The 22,406-nt window shown below is 42.9% G+C and overlaps 1 protein-coding gene across 1 annotated transcript in view; it reads right to left on the bottom strand.

Moving 5' to 3' along the window:
• LOC311313078 (glypican-6-like) overlaps positions 1–22,406 on the bottom strand; it is a gene marked incomplete at both ends in the record, with an annotated part of 114,305 nt that overhangs the window by 26,245 nt on the left and 65,654 nt on the right. Inside the window, one exon of the mRNA XM_084443114.1 lies at positions 14,016–14,181. Coding sequence (XP_084299240.1) covers positions 14,016–14,181 — 166 coding nt within the window. The remainder of the gene's footprint in view (positions 1–14,015; positions 14,182–22,406) is intronic.

The following is a 22,406-nucleotide window of genomic DNA, read 5'->3' as shown; positions in this document are numbered from 1 at the left end:
TAGGAGGACCTTAAAATCAACTCTAAATGTTACCAGAAGCCAGTGCAGAGCAGCTAAGGCTGGACTAATGCTGCATTCCATTTGTCAGGGTAGTGGTGGGATGGGAGGTGGGAGAAGACGGAGAATGACGTCACCCACGAGGTAACCATGTTACAGTAGACAACAACAACAGCTCAGAACAAAGGTGGACGTTAGCTAGCTTTGTTTGACAAACCAGTAGATAACAATGCACTACGTGGTATTTTGCACATAAAAAGGAGGTTGCGAACTCAGATAACAGTTGGGGAATACTGTGTGTACTATTGATTTAATGAGACACAAAGACAGCAAAGCTAATAAAAGAGTATTACTAAAGCTTAACTTAGTTATGCTGGGGGCTGCCATCTTGTTCACGACTTCCAGAGCGAACTGGGGGTAGGGCTGAGTGGTACGAGTTCACGAGTGGAGAAATCAAGTCGAGAGGGGCGTTCCAGCTAAAACTGTGTGTAGTATCTCGTAAATCACGACTTCACATGCCAAATGGAATGGAATGGAATCCGCTTGGTTTTGGTTAGTAGTCAAGCTCAGTTTTTTTGCATTTGTTTTATAAATGGTCATACTGTATGTTTCTAAGGTGGAAAAATAAAGTTTTTGTCACCTTTTAGTATGAGATTTGAAGCTTACATTTGAATCTAGGATAACACCAAGACTTGTAATCTCAGGTTTAATCGAAGATGACAGCATGTCTCTTTTTGTTTTAGGGCCGATCAGTAGGAGGCAACTGGTCCGATCAGGCTGGGGTGTCGGCACAAAAACACTGCGTACAGCAGCCCTAGCCCCCTGGTCTACTCGACCAGCAAATACTACGCACTGGTGTGGTGCTGCAGCGCTCACACCCACCTCATCGATCCGCCTATCAACAAAGCCTTGCGCATCGTGACAAGATGCCTGCGTCCCACTCAGGCGCGCAGATTGGCTGTGGCAAGGGGGGACACTGCCCCCCCTGGTGGCCAGATGCGCAAACTGTCTGCAACGCGTCCAAAACATGTATTCTAGAGACTGGGTCGAAACCGGATCAGAGAAATGCACTGAACAGCCTAGCTCCTGCTTGCGTGAGAATTGATCGTTTTGCGGTGCTTATTCCTCATCCAGTTATGGGTGGATGGAAAACTTTCAAGTGAATATTCATATTGTTCTGATAATTGTAGCTATAGCAACATAAGCGTGACAGCTTTGACAGCAACCCAAACATGAGCTAATCCCATAGCTGTAGGCCTACCATTGCTAGCCATGAACGAACTGTTGGATAGGCCTACTGCATATTTGCTGTGCAACGTATTCCATTGTCCAGTTGTCAAATCGATTATGCACGCAGTATTATTCTTTTGGTGATTATTCTTTGATATAAATGCAGATAGGCTACATGTGAAGAGGCAATTGCTGGATTCTAATACGCTGTTTATAATGACACATCCCGACATTGTTTTAATAAAGAAATAAAAAGTCTGTAAAAGCATTTATTTGGTCTCATTTATTAGCTTAAAGGACAATGCTCATTTTTGACAACCTGGACCTTATTTACGACATATTATAAGACGTTTGACTCACCGAGATCACTTTGGTGTAGTTCGGAGGCATGTAGAAGAAATTTAAAATCCAGCGCGAGCCAGTATATCCATGTAATGGCGGTGGTCGGGGCACTTAGAATGCAGTTTCTAAAAATCTATTTTCTGCCGCGAAACGGTTGTTTTCATCAATCTGTCTTGATGAATCGCTAGTTGTGCTTACATAGAGCATAGGCCTGTTGTGTTGTTTTTCACATGCCTCTGTAATATGATCTTTAGAAACGTCTTTAGACACGAAATAGCTTCCTCACTTGCTCCAGCACGCATGCGCACAGCGTGCTGGAGCAACGATTGCGCGCTGTGCGAATGCGTGCTGGAGCAAGTGAGGAAGCTCTTTAGTTTCGAAAGACGTTTCTAAAGATCATGGCATGTGAAAACCACAACAGGCCTATGCTCTATATAAGCACAACTAGCGATTCATCAAGACAGATTGATGAAAACAACCGTTTCGCGGCAGAAAATAGGCTTGGCAAGTGCGAGTGTGGCGCTGAGGAACAAACCGCAGACCAGGTCATCCAGGACTGTCCGATATATCGGACACCCAATGGTATGCGTGGCCTGACGGTCGTGGATGACGAAAAAAGGATTTGGTAAAAGGATAGCCCCTGGGCCCCGAGCCTGGGGGGAGAGGAAAAAAACAATCTCACCCATACGAAGAAGAAGAGTAGGATTTCAGTTTTGTCCTTGTTTAGCTTTAAGACGTTATTGCTCATCCATTTATTTATTGCTATAAGATAGGTAGTAATGGAGTTTATAGCTGCAGCATCATTTGGTTCAGCAGAGATGTACAGTTGTGTGTCATCCGCATAACTATGGAAACACACATTGTGCTCTCTAATGATATCCCCGAGTGGTAGCATGTATAGTGGGAATAGTAATGGACCAAGGCAGCTCCCTTGTGCAACCCCAAATGGGTGTCATGTTTTTAGACACATGATCTCCAAGCCTGACGTAGAACTTTCTCCCTTTCATGTACGTATGTTCTGAACCAGTTTAACACAGTCAGAGAGACCAACCAGCCTTTCAAGATGACTGATATCATGGTCGATCGTATGAAACACTGCACTTAGGTCTGATAGAACAAGAATTGAGACCTTATTTGAATCAGAGTTTAGTCTGAGATAGCTGATTATTTTAGTGAGAGCAGTTTCTGTGCTGTGGTATGTCCTCAAGCCTGATTGAAGTCCTTCCAGGATATTTTGTTTTCTTTGACAAAGGAGTTTATGTGTACTAAAATCTTTTCAAGTACCTTACTAATGAATTGGAGGTTGGATATCGGCCTGTAGTTGTTCAGTGCATTAACATCGACAGTAGGTTGGGATTCTTTAGTAGCAGTTTTACAACAGCTGTTTTTAAGGCATGTGGGAAGATGCCTGTTTGAAGAGACATATTTAAGATCTTCAGGACATGACTTGAAACACTCTTGAACACCTGCTTAAAGAAGGCTGTATGTTGTATTGTGTATTTGTACAAGTTCCCTCCGACATGTACCTTTAAATAGATATGAACTTTAATTATCCCTGTAGGAGGAACTTACAGCAAAGGTGCAGAATGTATCAAAGCTTTTAGTACAGTCTACTTTCCTGTCAGTACTTGACTATGAAGACATCTATATGCACGTTGCCTCTACCACCTTGAAACAGCTTAACACTGTTTATCATTTAGCACTTTTAATTGCTGGTTATCGTTTTAGAACACATCATTGTAACCTGTATCAGGCAGTCGGTTGGCCGTCCCTGACCTCTAGGAGAATTCAGGAGAACACTTTCTAAGTTTATAAAGCAATCTTACAAAAACTGCCTAATTACCTGACATCCCTCATCACATACTGTACAGTAGCGTTCTATTCATTACCAGACAAGGTCTTGGTATTGGTAAGTTCTTGCGGTCCCTCGAGTCAAAACTGAGCTGGGAAAAAACACTATTAGTTATTGTGCTCCTAAAATGGAATGAGCTTCAAGGGACGTTCAAACTGTATGCCTTAGTCTCACTAATAATTTGAAGCCAAACTTTGTGCATATTTTAATAATGTTGCCATAACTAGAACTTAAATGTGTAAAATGTATGATGTGTTTGTACTGTATTGTTTCATGATTTTGAAAAATGCATATGAATGCTTGTAAGCAGGGCACCGCCGCAAATAAGACCTTGAAGGATAAATAAAGGTTAAATAAATAAAATAAATGTCTGAGTTAACAGAGTTGCCATCAATCATCATCAAGGCAGATGGAAATCTTCCCAAGCCATGTTAGGCTAAGATATGTTTATCAGGTGGGCACCACAAACACAAGGAGCCAAGTATACAGTACAGTACCTCATCCCACACAGTCCCCAGATATTATATATATATATATATACTGTATGTACAGTAGAGAGAGAGAGAGAGAGAGAGAGAGAGAGAGAGACACATTCATAGAGACAGGAGAAAGAGTGAAAATATTCAGAGAGAGAGAGAATGAGTTAGAGTGAAAAGGAGGGACCTGAGATGGCGATGCTGATTGGGTCGAGTCGGGCCAGGGCAGTACAGCTCTGTCCTCAAGGAGAGGGAGAGACGTGGCAGACTCTACTCTACCTACTTGGAGAATTAATGACACTCATTTATGATGAGAGCATGGAGTCCAGACCACTGTGGCTGGTCTTCTCCTGTGGGCCAAAATGCTCCCTGCACCACTTTAGCAAAGAAGATAGGCCACAGGCCAACAGGAGGAGAACTGGTTATCACCACCACACAGCTACTGTAAACAGATTCATCTTGTTGATGTGTTAAGATGCGTGTCTGAAAATTATGATGGGGCGGATACAGTGCTTTCTTGAAGACAATATAAAAATACTCCTTATTAACCTGAACATTTTTTTTCTTTTGGTCTGGTATTTCAATTTAATATAAAATAATATTTATAATATATTGAGATACATTACAAATTCATGAAAATGGTCATTCTCCCATGTTCTGCCTTTTTAGATAGATTGCTGCCCACCAAAATAGAGGCTCTATCAGCGAGCAAACCTGCCGTCGACAAGGACAAATAAGGGAGTGAAAAGGCCCATCTATGGCTCTTAGCCTGTGAAGAGATCCCCGGGATGAAAAATGGCTCTTGTGTAATTTGGATTCTGTAAAGCATAGCTCATCTGCGGTTCACTCAGCCAACTAATGGTGCTATATGGCACGGTGAAAAAATGGCTGGGGAGAAGCATTTCGTTCCTTGGTCACAATTTGTCCTGATAAAAAAGTCCTTGAGAACACATACACACACACACACACACACACGCACACACACATACATGCACACACACACACACACACACACACACACACACACACACACACACACACACACACACACTAACAAATTAAAAAGTCTGTGTCTTTTATTCATTCACATAAATATTCTCTGAGAGATACTTCGAGATCCAGAAATTAAATCTTTTCTCTCAGACCTTAAACCAAAAACTTGTAATTTTCTTTTACCAAACACATACTCTCCAGCAGTATGGACTTTCCTGTATACACTTCCTATTAATTTTCTCCTCCTCCCTGTCTGCTGCTAAAGCTGCTTTCGTCCGCTCTAAAATCCTAACCTCTGCTTCCAATCGTAAAAAACTCTCTGAAACCTTCCCTTCACTACTCCAGCCCCCATCTCCTACTCCCAACTCCTCCCTTCTCCCTGATGATTTCGCCAACTTCTTTGACAAGAAAGTGAACGATATCAGATCCTCTTCCCCTCCTCAACGCTCCGTGCACCAACCTCACCGGAGAGGGTCGATGTCGGAACTGCGTAGTCTGACTACGGGGGTTCCACAAGGGTCTGTCCTGGGTCCTCTCCTGTTTTCCCTCTACACTACATCTCCGGGCTCTGTCATTGGCTCGCATGGCTTCTCCTATCACTGCTATGCCGATGACACCAAACTGGTCCTGTCATTTCCCCCTTCTGATACACAAGTGGAGACACGCATAGCTGGGTGCTTGGCTGACATCTCGGAGTGGATGACGACACATCACCTCAAGCTCAATCTGGACAAGACTGAGCTGCTGTTCCTCCCGGGGAAGGGCTGCCCACACCGGGACCTGGCCATCACCATTGAAGACACAGTGGTGACCCCGACTCGGACTGCGAGGAATCTGGGTGTGACCCTGGATGACCAACTGTCGTTTTCCGCACATGTCACATCTGTCACACGCTCCTGTAGATTCATGCTCTACAACATCAGGATGATTCGCCCTTTCCTCACTGATGAAACGGCACAGGTATTCATCCAGACCCTGGTCATCTCCCGCCTGGACTACTGCAACTCCCTCCTCGCTGGGGCCCCGGCATCAGCCATTAAACCGCTGGAACTTGTCCAGAAAGCTGCTACTTGCCTGGTGTTCAACCACCCCAAGTTCTCCCACACAACTTCCCTTCTCCGTTCTCTACACTGGCTCCCTGTAGCAGCTCGCATCCAGTTTAAAACTCTGTCGCTAGCCTACAGGGCAATGAAAGGAACAGCCCCCTCCTACCTCCAGGCCATGGTCAAACCCTACACCCTCTCCCGAACGCTACGCTCTGCTACCTCAGGGCGACTGGTTGCCCCGTCACTCCGAGGCACCTGTGGTCGATCGACACGGTCACGGTTCTTCTCTGTCCTGGCCCCGCAATGGTGGAATGAACTGTCCACTGATGTCAGGACAGCAGAGTTGCTGCCCATCTTTCGTCGCAGGCTCAAAACTCATCTCTTCAAAAAGTACTCCAACAATCCTCCCTCCTAAGCACTTATTGTATTGTATTTTATTGTATTACACTGTATTTTAGATTGCTATTCTTGCACTTTGCCTTCAGCACTAGATTACGTTCTTAGTCACTTGTTTTAGAAACAAGATGCACTTGTGAGTTCTGGCAAGTAATAGTACATTGGCTTTTCCTACGTTAAATGCAATTATTGTTAGTCGCTTTGGATAAAAACGTCTGCTAAATGACTGTAATGTAATGTAATGAGACTTGTTAAGAGGAATCCAACATAGAGAAAACAGAGTCCATGCTCTGACTATACAAATATTGTTAAACACAATAATACATACAGCAGGCAACAAAACTGGATTAGCAGTGGTTTGGTACCAGTGTGACTGGGAGACAGTCTGTGAACAGCTCCCACTGCATCTTCTGCTCTGAACCCAGCTGCTGGTGCCCCTGGCAGCCCCAAGACAGCGAGCGGCAGAGCTGTGCAGGTCTGACACAGGTTTCCTTTAATCTATGGAGAACACTGGGGATATAGGCTCTTTTAAAGCACACCCCATGAATATTTAATTCACAGATAAAAACAATGTGCTTGAAAGACATCCTCCCTAGCAGTATGACAAAAATAATGCCCCTTGTGGATAGCAGTAATCCCTGCATTCTCCGGGGAGAATGGTGGCAAACTTGTAGGCCTACAGAGCTCAGTTGCTTTTGCTAAGTTGTTGTGGTGCATAGAATCTACTGAAACTGTGCCACGGTGAAAAAGAATGCTCCATGAAATCTTCACATTTCAAAACGTCTACACCTTGCACAATCCAAGAAAGTATGTGTCCAGAAATGTTTAAACTTCTTTTAGCCCTTCCAAACTGGCACTGGTCTTGGACCGAATATTTAAAACATGGCATCTCTCACCTGGCCAATGCAGCCGAAAGAAGTAAATACCTTCAACTATGCATCACCACAAACTACACTTCAGCGTTATCCCCCATAGCTACTGTACTTTGACTGGAATAGGATTGAAGGTATGTGTGTGTGTCAAGTTACTCTTCTTACAAATAACAGAGCAGCAAACAAAATACTTTGAATTTGCAAAGCTTGAAAACAAACCAAGAAACACTGTCAGGTTGAGTCATTTTGTCCCATTTATGTTCCTCAATCCAATAATCAGTATGCTTGTAATAGCCTGGCATGGTGGTATACACTGTGCATGTGTTTTTAGATAGGAAACCTTATGCTCTCTAGGGCAACACTGATTGTGCGATGCCTTAGTGCTAATGAAACCCAGCAGCAGAATTCAATAATGAGCCATTCGCCAGCAGATCCCATTACTAATGGGGTTGCGGATGTCGTCGGGCTCCAGTTCTCTTTTTACTAAACATCTGTCCACAGACCTCTAATGCACGTTGACAGGGGAGTTTCAACTATTTTATCCACAAATATGTTGAGGAAATCCTTCCTTCCAGTCAACATCCATTTGCTTCTCTTAAAGCTGCTGTGTTTTGGAACACATCATCACCACAAAACCCAGAGCGATCTCGACACAGCCTTGCCAGCTGCACTGCACCGACAGGGACAAGGAAATGGAAGTGAGGCGGCTGATGCAATGAAAATATGTTTTTTGACTTTTTTTTTTTTTTTTCAACAGCAGCAGGAGTGACACTGTATAGATGTCCGGTTGATCACTTCCTCTCATTGTATTTTGAGATATCAAGTCAAATTGAATCGTATTTAGTTATGATTAGCCGAAAGTCTAGACTAGGGTCACGTTTTAACAACATTTTTCCCTCACTGTTGCAATACTTCACTAGTGTTATCCACAATGTTGTTTTTCAGGAACGTCTGACTTCAATCTGGTCAGATTGTCACAGTTTATTTCACAGGCTGGGCCTATAGTCCATAAGGGATGTAGTCCTAATGTGTTTGGGATTGTGTTCTAGTCATGCAGGGCTCATTAAATAAGGCCATTTCTCCTAACAGCCGGGACCATCCAACCCTTTTTCACCAATGGGGACATTAACGGCCTCCTCACATTCCATCAACTGTGGTCACATATCACAAAGGATATAAGATTACTTATTTATATTTGCTTAGCCCTGTGTCCATGGTGGTGAAACAGGCAACAGAGGTGGTGAAACAGGCCAGAGAGATTAGTCAGAGCAAACAGCCATTATAAATCCATTTAGCCCAGGTTCCTGAGGTGGGCTGAAATAACTACGAGAGAGGACATTGCTAAATTAGCCCTGTTTGACGGCTTGCACACCAAGCATGGAAATTCAGACTTCACTGATTCAGGGATGGGAGAAAAACAAATAAGCTAATGTGCAGGACAGAATGTGCAGGACAGATACAGTTTGATACTTACGCTAATTTCTATGCTACATTGCGCCAGAGAAGGACCACAGAGGGATTTGAGAACAATGACGCCCGATCAGATGAGGCATATAAAAGGATCTACAGTTTCTATTAATTCTTCCATTCTCTTAGCTGTGGGTGGTAAGACCCCCCTTCCCCACCCCACTCTTTCTACATTGCAGAGTTTCGATCCCGGCTTCACAAGCAGACCTCTGGCTCCTGGCCTGAGTCCGGTCCTGGGGACCCCGGCCCAGCAGATTCTCTGACTCCCAATCCCAGCACATTCACATGTTTTATACTTAGACACTTAATGGGATTGCAGGTCAACCTATCGTGACATTCTTTCAGTGGTAAGAGTGAGATCTCAATCCAACACATTGCTAAGAAGTGGAGGGCGGCACGTAGCTCGGGAGGTAGAGCGCAAGGTCCCCGGTTTGATCCCAGCTCCCGGCATTGTGCTGAAGTATCCTTGAGCAAGACACTGAACCCCGAAATCACTCACCTGTGGTGGCGCAGTACCTCGTACTGTCGCCTCACAGCAAGAGGGTCTCCGGGTCTTTCTGTGCTGAGTTTGCATGTTCTCCCCGTGTCTGCAAAGGTTTCCTCCCAAAGAACCCAATACGAAAAACATGCAGAAGAACAGATGCTCTTCAGTCCTGTCCCTGACTGAGCATATGGACTTGGTTAAACGGATTTAGAATGGCTATTTGCTCTGACTAATCGCGGTGGCCTGTTTCACTACACATGCACACATGGACACAGGGTGTCAATACAAATAAGTAATCTTCCACCAGCGACCACCGAAAGTTGCATGTGTGTGTATGTGCTGAGTCGTCGCTCATTGTATGTAATGTGTGTGATCACTGTGTGGCTGTATAAAGACACCCCTCAGGTAATTGTAGAAAGCATGGAGCACATCTCGAAATGCACATACAGTATGTATTGTCACTGCAGACTTGATATGCAGGTGCTGTGCCATGCCAAGAGACCTTTGTGCATCATAGATACTCGAAACTCTCTCTATTTGTCCTGGATAAACTGCGCTTAAATCAAAACACTCATCTCTCAGAGGCAGCACATCTATTTCTTTTTCATTTTGTGGAACAGATGTGGCATTGGAGACAGAGAGAAGCAAGTCTGTATCAGGTGCTATTGTGATTCAGACAGCTTCATCTCTGATCATAACTGACTCAGGGCTATATTTCTAAGGCACGTCAAAGCCACAATATTTACAGATAGCGAGCACGCAAGTTGGTCATGGGTGTATAGGTTCCTATTTTCCAAGAGACAGAGACAGATGTGGCGGAATATAGACCCCGGTGTGAAAGTCCCTCTTGGCTGGTTCCATTAGATGGTGAGCTGTTGAGAGTAAGTATTACTTGATTACATCCATGTTTACATACAAATGTATATTGTAGACTCAAAATGAATGAACAAACTGATGACTTTGTCTACTCCCTTCAGAGATATTCTGGCCGAGTTGTGAAGTCTGATTTTCAGCCATGGAGGCCCCTTGTAGGAGGTGTTTTTTTCCTGCCTATATTTTATTCATGAGGAAATCTTTGCAAAGGACAGGAAATGTTGTTGGTTTGGCTTTTCATGAATTGTGTGGTTGTGGCCAGCTCCAGTTACCCTGTGAAACAAATCACGCAATTAAAAAGGAATGAGCGGATAAAATCAATGCTGATCACTTCCAGTGTGGTGACACGACCCTCCAGAGAGAACAACACAACTCCGGACAGCAACGAGGCGAAGTTCAGGCACATCAAGCAGTAGCCTGGCCACGTAGTACACGTTTTAAATTGTTTCTAGAGGATTAGCACATTGATAGTCCTGCCATGTGCATTGCGGGAAAGAAAGGAAAGGAAATGGGTTTCAATCATTGCTGTCAACCACTTGTCAACACAAAAAATGATAATGACATGAGGGGTGTAAAATAGAGGAGGCCATATTCATCACCACAGCATGTGAGTGATGTTCTAGAAACCATAAGCTGATCCAGAAATTCATTCTCCCAGACAGCCCAATACACAACCTCTCCAAAAACTGCTTCTAACAAATAGGACACTTCAAAACATCCTTCAATGAAAAGGATATTTCTCCATCTTAAAACACTAAAAGATGCCTCAAGATCTGTAAATAACATACTGTATATTACCAACTGCCAGGTCAAAATCTGATAAATGCGAAGTGCATAGCGTGGATAAATCCCTGAAGGTTTTGACCAATAAAGTGTGATGATGTTCAGTGGGGAGTTCTCAGGTGTGGACTGACAGCTGTTCATCAGTAACAAAGCCTCAGCTGATGTAACTCTTCAAAGCACACCCGCTGTGAGGCCTGATATCTAATCCAACTTTCCATTGCCTTAGTAAATGTTATTCTTTACTAGTATGAAATTGAATACAATATTAAATATACATTATATACATTTCTCTAATTCACATGAATGTCCTCATTTGATTCCTGGAATGGATACAGAATGCAGATTTAATAAAGGATGATGTCTGCCACCTGCTTCCTTAATAACCAGAGGGATTCTGGTTGTTTGGTGCAGGGAGAGGGGGGGGGGGGGGGGGTCACGAAGGGTTTGTCCACCAATGGGAGCAAATGGATTAGGCACTGGCTACTCAGTCGAACCAATATAGCCCATGATTTGATTCGTCCAGTCTTTAATTACATGAATACCTATGAGGAGCAGTGAGACAAAAGTCCTTAACTGCTTAACAGAGATGGATTTGCATATAAACCCATCTGCTATTTTTTGAATTTCATTAAAATACTAGACACGTATGAACAGTAGTGACAAAAACATCTATAATGTTGATTATGAGCATGCCACTATAATACTATAGGCTTAATTCATCTCCACAGGTGCAGTACTTTTCCTCTACCTTTAAAATAATGGCAAGAAAACAACTTATTTAAGCGTGACTTTGGGCCTTGAATTCTTCAAGGATCATAGAACATTTCACATTTTCTTCTAAGTGAAATATCTAATCTCAGACATATTTTATTCGCTCATCCCATTTACATCTCCCTGCCTAGGGCACATAAATGTGCAGACTTGCTGGTCTCGCCACCTAAAATATATTATAAAACAAACTAGCAGGGATATCAGGGCTGTATCAAGTGAGATGCTTGGCCATAAGGACTAGTACGGTCCCTTTAATATCCACATGTACAGTAACACACAGATTCATTGTGGGCGCAAAACATTCAAATAGTCCCATCATTCACTGTGCATCTGCCACGCCTAATCTGTGTATTCCTAAATAGCATAATTCCTTGAAGAGACCAGCCAGAACATCCACACATCCACCAGTATAATGTGAGCTTTATACAGCCTTTCCTGCTTTTCTGTCTTCAGTTGTGCAGAAACGGAAGCTCAGAATTGGCACGCGGCTATTCTAAGCGGAGATGGATGTTATGCAGCATTTCATATTTCTGCAGAATGAATGGGAGCCACAGCTGCATTGAATGAACATCTGTTTTAGCCTGCTTTTGGCAGTGCCACTGGAGTCCCTTTGCCCCACGTACACTCGCAGGAGGATAAATGAAGGTCAGAGTGAGGCTAATGTGAACTGATGCTTTTTTTTGTTCAGGTTCTGTCAGAAGTTCAAAAGCAGCATGTCAGAGAGGGTTCTTCCCTGCTGGTGATAGGGTGCAGTGAAGAGGTGCTGGGGGAAAAATCATTGCTATAGAGAGCTCAGCTTCCAGCTGTAAAAGATTCCTTGCTCCTGGGTTGAATAAGCTTTTCACCTCCCCGGTATCTGGTCACTGGAGCAGAGATGTGCTGTTGGTCTAGATAAATGCCTCAGGAATCAAGATGCATATCTTAAGCTCTGGTGCCACTTCCATGTCGGCCTAACAGGCTTTTGTGTTCTGTTTCACTCTGTCTTCCAGTGACTGATTACTCCATTCAGCACCACACAGCTGAAATAGCTTGGGGAGCTCATACATATACCTGAGTTAAATCAAATTGCTTAATTTCTGAAAAATATTTTGAAAAGTCTGTATATTGACCTTGTGCTGCACTGGTTAGAGTACGGGACCATGCACACTCACTGATATGAGCAGAGGCCTGCCATACTCTATGAGGCATTGACCCAAAGCCTCGTGTGAGAAAGATGCAGCTGTAGTACTAGCAACATGGTGTGAGAAGGACCCAGCCGAGGAGCGATTAGAGTTTTCCTCCTCCTCACTACATAGAGAGCAGTGAGATACACAGGGGTCATCTCACTGGCCGATACACGCTTACAACTGTAGCCCCCGAGAACCAAATCAATATTTCTTTGTGGTTGGACCTTGAGCTACAGTACTGTAATTGAAAATCTTTCAGCATATAATGAATATGAAATGTCAGACAGCCAAAAGATATAAAAATGACACTTAGTCCACATCCTGGGAACAATTATCCAATTTAGAGAAAGGAGAAGTCTGGTGGGGAGAGAATGAACGTTTCAAATGGCTTGATCAACGATTAATGCCACAAAGACCCAATTATCAAAGACCCAATTATCAAATTTGAGGAGTAGTAATCAAAGATGATCTTCTGTATTCTGCACTCATGGGTTAACTTTTCCCTCATCAAGTTCCGTTCTGAAGGATTACAAAGTACAAAACTGATTTCAATGCAGACGCAGTATGTGAGAATGTACTGCAAATCATCTCTACTTTTTCCCCACCAAAACAAAGGTTCTTACAGTATACTCCAACCATATCAGTCTGAGAGACGTCACACAGCTCCACAAACATCCGACAGTGCTGTGCTTTACATGGGACCTCTGCTGTTCTGACATGGAGCAACTATCCAGAGAGCTGTGGCCCAATTTCAACTGCTTGTTTTTGACAGCAGGCTTGTTGTGTGTCTCTAAAGTGCAGCCTGCTGCTACCCTCCCCACTGTAGTTCAACCCAGCTCTCCTGACTAAATAAGGGATCTGAATGAGGCATTCTAATGAATAAATAAATGTGATGTTATATTGATATTGTTAGTTCTCTCTCTCTCTCTCTCTCTTTCTCTCTCTCTCTCTCTCTCTCTCTCTCTCTCTGTGTGCTCCTCACAACGCCCAACTTTCCCAGCTGCGTGTTGCTGCCCTACTCCAAGTCCCCATTTAACACAGCGGAGGACCAGCTTCCCATGAACAAAGCCCTTTCATCCACCATGAAATGAGAGAAACACTCCCTTTCAGCTAAATGCCCATGCGGTGTCAATCAAACTGATACTGTCAAAACATGAAAGATTTACTGTACAAAGTACTGGACATGTATGCCATTTCATCCCGCACCAATTAAAACACAAAACATGGTGCGCTGTTCTCCGGTCCTTCCATGCCAGAGAAGTCTTACCTATGTACTGGTTCCACTCAGGGTCCAGGTCAGCTTGGTTGGCCAGGCAGCCCTTCATGACGTTGAGGCAGTAGTTCTGACAGGGCTTGACGGCAGGCATTGCCTGGCAGTAGGGGCAGTACAGCATCTTGGTCAGAGCCCGCATGCATGCTGGAGAGCTGCCCACCTAGAGAGAGAGAGAAAGAGAGAGAGAGAGAGAGAGAGAGAGAGAGAGAGGAAGAGTGAGGTCTCTCTCAAGGCAATTAGGCTGTTCTTCTGGTACAGGGCTGAGCAAAGGCAAGGCTTCTGTCTTGCTTAGTATCCTACTATAATCTCAAAATGCTACCATGCTTGTATTATGCATTGTTATGCAATATATACTATATCATTAGTGCCGTATCTTTGCTGCACATTGTATTACTTTTGTACTAAAAAATAACAAAAATAACAATAATAAAAAATATGAATAATACATTTTCCAATAGCTAGAAAGAACAGCTGAGCCTGAGTGTGCCATGGGAGGACAGTATGAGCATAATATTAATGCAATTTCTGTCTGCAGCACAGAACTACAATAAACAGTACTCAATGGGTCAAGTTAAGTTCAGGCCTGGAGAGCATAAGACACTGTTTAGAATGCAAACAACACTGCTTGCAACACCGCCTTTTATCTATGGTGCCTCCCTCATATGAACACAGAGAGTGCATGAATAAAAATAAATAAGAGTATGTAGACATAAACAACAGCACATCAGATCAATAATATAAACATCACCATAGTTATGTTGCATATAGCCTAAGCTTCTGGGAAACAGCTAATGGATTTATCTCTGCCCTGACACAGCAGGCTCTCGCAATCCTAACCTTGTTAAAGCATTCCAGCCCTATCGAAAGGCTATCTTGTGACTACAACTTCTGTACACTAGTCATTTAGAATATTGCCTAGTGTCAAAACATTCTCTTACTATTCCCGAGAATGCACACTGGTTTTATTACTATTGTAGCCATTGTTGTTATTACTATTATCTTGTATTATAGTGTCTTTACTGTCACTATCTTGTGTTGCTATTTATGTTGTTGCTATGAGGTTGAGGAGCCGGAACCCAATAATTTTACTCCCCTGTACGAAGGATGGAACGATAAAGGAATCTGAATCTGAATTCCAGAAATATATTTTTTGTGTCATCAGACTTACTTACTGAAAGCATGCGAAAGCACACCTGTGCTGTCAATTGATCTCCAACCTGAACTATGTGTATCTTCCTGTCGAATGTGAAAAAGGTGGAAAAGTACTGTAAGATATGTGAGCAGGGGCATAGGGAGACGTGCAATGTTCAAGTCTAAACTTTCCCGTACCCAGACACAGCGAGAGCATGCTGGGTGGAGAGATTCATCTCTGTTGGATGTCTCCGTTTTGAGTGGCTTCTGAGTTGTTAATGTTTGATCTGATTGGACCCCTGCCTCTCTCAACCCACCAGCAAGTCGCTGACAAGCGTCTGACTCCGCAGAGCAGAATCAAATCCCCACACAGCCTGACAGACCGGCTTCAGACATCTACTGAGACAACCTGACAGACTGGCTTCAGACATCTACTGATACAACCTGACAGACCGGCCTCAGACATCTTCTGACACAACCTGACAAGCCGGTCTCAGACATCTACTGCATCGGCTTGACTTCATTACTCCCCCTGACACTGATCACACTGACAATTTCATGAGTGACATTCTCATGAACCCACAGGTGAGGGAGTGCAGGAGGACAGGTTGGAGATAACAACGGAGCCTTCTTTAAATGGATTCCCTGGAGGTTCTGGATGGTTGTGTTGTCAGTGTCTATGAGATACACGAGTATGTCAGGGTGCTTTGTTCTGCAGTTGCGTAGCAACAGTTTGGGTTTGGATCCCAAGATCTTTCTGAGGTCATTTGAATGTACGTTTTAGAATAGTCAAGACCTGAGAGAAAACTATGCATGACAATAAAGCATATTTTCTTGTTTCAGTACAGTAAAACATGACATGAAACTGTCTTTGTATCCTGACTTGACTTCTGAAAAATGCAGCTTATCTCACTGTAATGCTACAAGCAGCGTCTCTCTCCGTCTCCCTGGGGCACGATTATCTCGAGGACAGGACAATGTATGAATTTGACATTCGGCAGGTACTATATTGCTCAGTACCCTAGGACATGCAGTGTTGCCTACAGTATGGAGTTGTTTGGATCAGCGGTTCTCGATGAGTGCTGTGCCGGTAAAACAAAGTAGTTCAGCATTAGCATTTTTGGTATACATTAGAACCAACAATACGTGTTAAACGTTGTGGGTGTATTAATTTAGGTTTCTGGCATGAAAGAAAAATAGTTAGAGGAGTAGTAAAGGCAAAATGCATGTTTAGCCCTATTTTAAGGTTACTTATGATCATATACAATGGTTCAGATCAAAACATTGACAAAACTAGCACTTTTGAGAAAGTCTGATAATTGCTCTACCACCCTTTTGGTCATACAATGGATGTGGGTGGGCACCGTGAAAAATCATTAAAAAAACATGTTAAACTCTCAATTTCAAAGACAAGAAACTCACCGAGGTGTTACTTGGCGTTCTGACATATAATTCGCCATAACGTAAGATTCTAGTTCATCTGGAAAGGCTTTTTAAAATATTTAGCATAGAACTATTTAGTCGCAGCACATACGTGTGTAAACTTCCGCAAACTAGGTAGCCTTGCAACATAAACAATAACAATAGCTACCGTAAGTAGTTCCGCTTCCTGAATCCCCTCTGCGGATTGATCTACACATCTACAACGGTCGCTTCAATACAAGTCAATGGATTTCATAAAATGATCAATAAAACCCTACAGGATTCATAATTTCTGTCAAATTTGATGTCAGAACACCAACGGACACCAATTACCCCCTCGGTGAGCTTCTTGTCTTTGAAATCGCGAGTTTAACATGTTTTTGGACGATTTTTCAAGGTGCCCACCCACATCCATTGTATGACCAAAACGGTGGTAGAGCAATTATCAGACTTTCTCAAAAGTGCTAGTTTTGTCAACGTTTTGATCTGAACCATTGTATATGATCATAAGTAACCTTAAAACAGAGCTAAACATGCATTTTCCCTTTGCTACTCCTTTAAGCATTCGTTTCGGTTTATGATGTACACCAGAAGTGGTGATTTGAATGGTGAATTTCAACTGATTCAGTCAATTTATCTGCCCTTGGTGTTGAGTAATACTTTCTATAAACCGAATCAAGACCAAGACCAAGGCAGGGCAAGACCGAGTCAAGACCAGGACCAAACCAGTGCGAGTCCCACACTGCATGACACATGATAAAACGTGGAAAACATGCAAACCATAGGCACTCCTCAAATTGATCTGAAAATATCCATATTCCCATCTATTTTATTGCAGTGTGTGTGTAATAAATTAGACAATCCACAGGCTTGAGTGATATCCCCGCAACTGTGGTCTTGACTGGTCTTGAAATGAAATCCAGAGTTGTCTTTGCCCGAGACCAGAGACAAGACCGAGTAAAAATGAACCGAAGGGACCGAGACCTTCTTAAAACCAGTCTTGAGTACTACAACACTACAATCTGGCAACGCACCCGTTCAGACAGATTTCAACCCAGTCTGTTCTCGACTGGGCCAATCACAACCGTTAATCTAATATGGGGCGGGTTTGACAGTATGACTAACCCATGTTTCGTTGCTCTGAATGGATGGTTGTAGGTCTATCCAATTGCGTCCAGAGGCATTTTGGTCTGCCACTGCTAATAAAGCACCTGGGAAATCAAAAATGAACTGAGAATTTCTAGACCTTTCACATTTTTGCGAATTGGGTCTGGTGAAGCCAGGCTACATTAGAGCACCTTCAGAGCACGTATTATTGAAATGACACTGTGGAGGACCTCATCAAAGCAGCTCCTATTATTAGAATCAGTAGCCAGATCATCCCTGACCAACCCCATCAGTACTGTGGGTATCAGTGGCGGCTGGTGACTCAAAAAACTGAGGAGGACAGGAGGAAGAGAGGTGAACCGCCCATGGGCACTTTCCCTCAGTCAGTTATTATTTGAAATATCAGCAATGTGGATTTACAGTCAATTTTAGCATATGAAAAACTGAATGCCACTTTACATGCAGCACTTATTTATCATATTCATGATAAAATATTACAAAACAACAATAAAACATTGTAAGCAATAGTTGTTGTAATAGATTGTACTCTTCTCTATAGATTAAAGAATTGATATTGGTCAGTTGCTGGAGAGGTTAGGTGATATATGAAAAAACAATTTGATTAGGGGACACTGAGGTGTGCTGGCTCTCAAACAGTTTGTTGGCAAATAGATTTGACAACTGGACAATGGAATACATTGCACAGCATGCAGTATCCAACAGTTCGCTCATGGCTAGCTAGCAATGGTACAGCTATGGGATTAGCTCATTTGGGTTGCTGTCAAAGCTGCCACTCTTATGTTGCTATAGCCTACAATTATCAGAACAATATGAACATTCAGTTGAAAGTTTTCCATCCACCCATCCATCACTGGATGAGGAATAAGCACCGCAAAGCAATCAATTCTAACGCAAGCAGGGGCAAGGCTGTTCAGTGCATTTCTCCGATCCGGTGTGGTTGCGACCCAGTCTCTAGAAATGTTTTGGACGAGTTGCCGACAGTTTGTGCCTCCAGCCAATCTGCGCGCCTGCCTATGCCGTAGCCTGACGTGCACCTCGTAGCCCCCGTAGCGTTACCGGCTATAGCCATCCAGTGGAACTGTCGTGTTCAGATGGCTCTAGCTCAAAAAGTATTTATGTCAGCTTAGATATTTAGATGGCTAGAATCAAGACAAATAGACGAACAGTTTGATGTATAATATGTCCCATAATACTATCGGATGTATTATATTATGGAGCTACGAACACACAAAAAGTCTCCAATGGCAGGCACAGGGAAGAGAAACACAGACATCAACGCCGACTCAATTGGCCTTCACTGTGGTAAATCTGGAATGTGATTGGACTAACAAAATGTCAATCATTAAATCCTGTTCAGAGTACTGTCCTCCCTTGCGGTAATTTTTCAGCATTTTGGCCAATCACAAATTAGCATGAAAAAATTGCATTACATTGATAGACCCCTAAGGGACACGTCCAAGGGAGGAATTCCTCTCTTCCATAGATCTATGGGTCTTCCAGCTGCATGTTATAGATGTCACTGTTGGAGCTTTAGAATTTCAATAATGGGTTTTTATCCATTGGGAAAACCTGATGTATGAACAAAACTGAGATAATATTAAATAATAATTATAAATACATAAATTAATATATGTATATTTTAATCCCTCTCTTCTCTCCAAAAACTGAGGAGGACTGTCCTCCTCTACCTCAATGGACGAGCCTCCTCTGGTGGGTATATGTCTGGGTTCTGTCTGTGAAGAGATGCTCAGATGTACGCGGGTCTTTGGCTCCAGTGTTGGGTCTCATTAGCTGTGAAGAACTGTCATGTACTACGCCGGCTACCAGTGTTGGGCTCGTTACTCAAAAAATGTAATATATTAGTTATTACTCATTACCCTTTTTAAAAGTAATCACTTATCACTTATTACTCCCAGCCAAAAGTAATTAGTTACTTATGCAATATATTACTTTCCCAGTACACCCCCGTGTGAATCTCAGATGACGAGACAACCTTTTAAACACCTTCTCTTATTTATTTAAAGCTGAAAACTGAGGGCCTACATACAATTCAATTGAATAGGCAATGCTATTTGCCCTCCTGCTTAATATGGACCTTTGGACATGTTATATATCCTTTCTATCTTTCAACAACCTTTTAAATAACTTAAAGCTGAAAGTGAGATCATAATACAATCATACACATCAAAACTGAGGGCCTACAGCACCAATTAGGCCTAAATACAATTCAATTGAATAAGCAATGCTGTTTACCCTCCTCCTTAATATGGAGCTTTGGACCTGTTAAAGGCCTATGCTTTCTATCTTTTCAACAACCTCTTAAATAACTTAGTAGCAGAAAGTGAGAACATAGTAGCTGAAAATGAGAACATGGAAGACAGCAGCAAACAAATCAAAACTGTAGGCCTACAGCAACGACTAGGCTAAAGTAGGCCTACATTAAATTCTGCTTAATAAAGACCCAACGTACTACTACTTCACCGCTTATTTCACTGCTCACATCAGAAATGTCAAAACATTGAATAACGCACCTACTACTGCTTTTTGCATAGCCATTTTCTGCAAATGTTTTTGACATATGACAGTTGTCAGAATGAGCAGAACGTTAAGTGTTTTGAAAATTCGCTCAGCGCTCACAGTGAGCATTCTAAAGCGTGAGCGCTCAGTTACTTAATGCACCCAGAGGCGGGAGAAAAAACTCACCACCACCTTCAGTCTACATGGCGGTTGCTACGTCAGTGAACTTCATCTTCCTCCTCCTCATGTTCTTCTGAATCAGTTTGATTGTCTGTATGTTGTCTGACGACGACATTCTTGTTGTCATCTTTTAGCTCCACAAAATCAAAATATGTGCATATTTCCAGCCACGGAATGTTATCGTTGTCATTTTCAAAGTTAGCTACGCAGCTGCTTGGTAATGGTGACGTAACATGTGCGGAACGTTCTTCACATCCTAAATCAAAACTTTATTTCACCCTTTGTAAAACGAAAATAAATAAACAGAGTAGGTCTACGACAAAAGTAACGCAGTAGCGAGCTTTCTGGGAGGTAAGTAACTGTACTGTAAAAATTTGATTAGTAACTCGCTACACCCCTCGTTACTTGGGAAAGTAATATTATTACTGTAACGTGTTACTGCCCAACACTGCCAGCTACTGTAATACACGGAACACCCCGGCAATGATAGACACGGATGTCACATGCTGGGGCCTAGTCACCTTCTCTGGGGTGTCTTATTCCATTATGCTAACACCCAATCCCTCTTGATGAGTTTAAACCCTGCAGATGAAAGGGCCGTGGCCACCGCCGCGTGACCTGAGTCTCGGGTCCCAGTGAAATACCAGAGGTGAGGCAGGGACACGCTGGCTGCCAGGGAAGCCGGGATGTGTGTCACTAAGTGGATACTAACAACTCATCCTCCGCACTCCGTCATAAACAGGGTTTTGCCAGTGACTGAATCAGTGGGCACTCATGCCAGCGTGGCACCAGACAGCAGTTCACAGGGTTCACCATGTGGGACATCCTGACCTGCTTGAAAGCTCAGGGCTGAGGTATCTTATGCAGCATCTTATACACCTGTTTGTTTGTTTGTTGCTGTTGTTGTCGTTGTTGTTGTTTTACTACATTTCTTTCCAAAAAAGACCAAATGACATATGTGGTTCACATGTGATAACATTTGTAATGCGATAATCATTTCTGATAATGATAATCACCGTTCTGGTGAATTGGACCCCATCAAAGTGTGTAGGCTCACAGAACTGACCAGGGACTAAAGAGCTGCATTAGTGTTGCCTTGTACTGTAACGAAGAAGAAGAAGAAGACAGTTGTTTAGTGAAGCTAATTCCCTATCTTATGCAGCATCTTATACACCTGTTTGTTTGTTTGTTTGTTGCTGTTGTTGTTGTTTTACTACATTTCTTTCCAAAAAAGACCAAATGACAAAAGTGGTTCACATGTGATAACAGTTGTAATTCGATAATCAGTTCCGATAATGATAATCACCGTTCTGATGAATTGGACCCCATCAAAGTGTGTAGCCTCACAGAACTGACCAGGGACTAAAGAGCTGCATTAGTGTTGCCATGTACTGTAACGAAGAAGAAGAAGAAGACAGTTGTTTATTGAAGCTAATTCCCAGCCTAAAACTCTGTCTTTTCCTTTAATCTTCTTTTGCACACGATCGAAGCCACACATACTCCCAGGGCAATACGATATAGCACGGCGGCTGCATTACGATTACATCACATCAAATAGAATACTAAGGTTACAGCGTGATTAATGTCTGCTGTATACAGAGTGAACCAATATTGTGATATAGAGATACAAACATCCACAGCAAATATATTCTGTTTCTCACTCTATAGCTTGAGGCCAGCGAGTCTTGCAGTACCTTAGTCTCTCTCCTGAACAATCCAAGGTCTCACCAGTACTTATTACACGGCACCTGAACGACCAGCCTTGATTCTCTAGCGCCCAGTGCAGTACTGTATGAGCTCCTATAGAACAGTCTACAGGGCAAACATGATGCTCTCTGTGATCGACCAGAAGAAAAGTGAACGTCAGCCAGACATCAAAACAGAAAAACCTCCGGCTCCAAGACGAAGCTGGATATAGTTATGTTTCAAAAGAAACTGCCCAGGTCTAATCTAGTCTGACTCAACGGATGTAGGTTTTGGCAATAAATCTTGTCATTCGTTGTCACA

Source organism: Borostomias antarcticus (genome assembly GCF_949987555.1).
Source record: "Borostomias antarcticus genome assembly, chromosome: 9".
Lineage (NCBI taxonomy): Eukaryota > Metazoa > Chordata > Actinopteri > Stomiiformes > Stomiidae > Borostomias > Borostomias antarcticus.
Note: the sequence above shows the minus strand (reverse complement) of the source record. Positions and strands in the feature narration are given on the sequence as shown.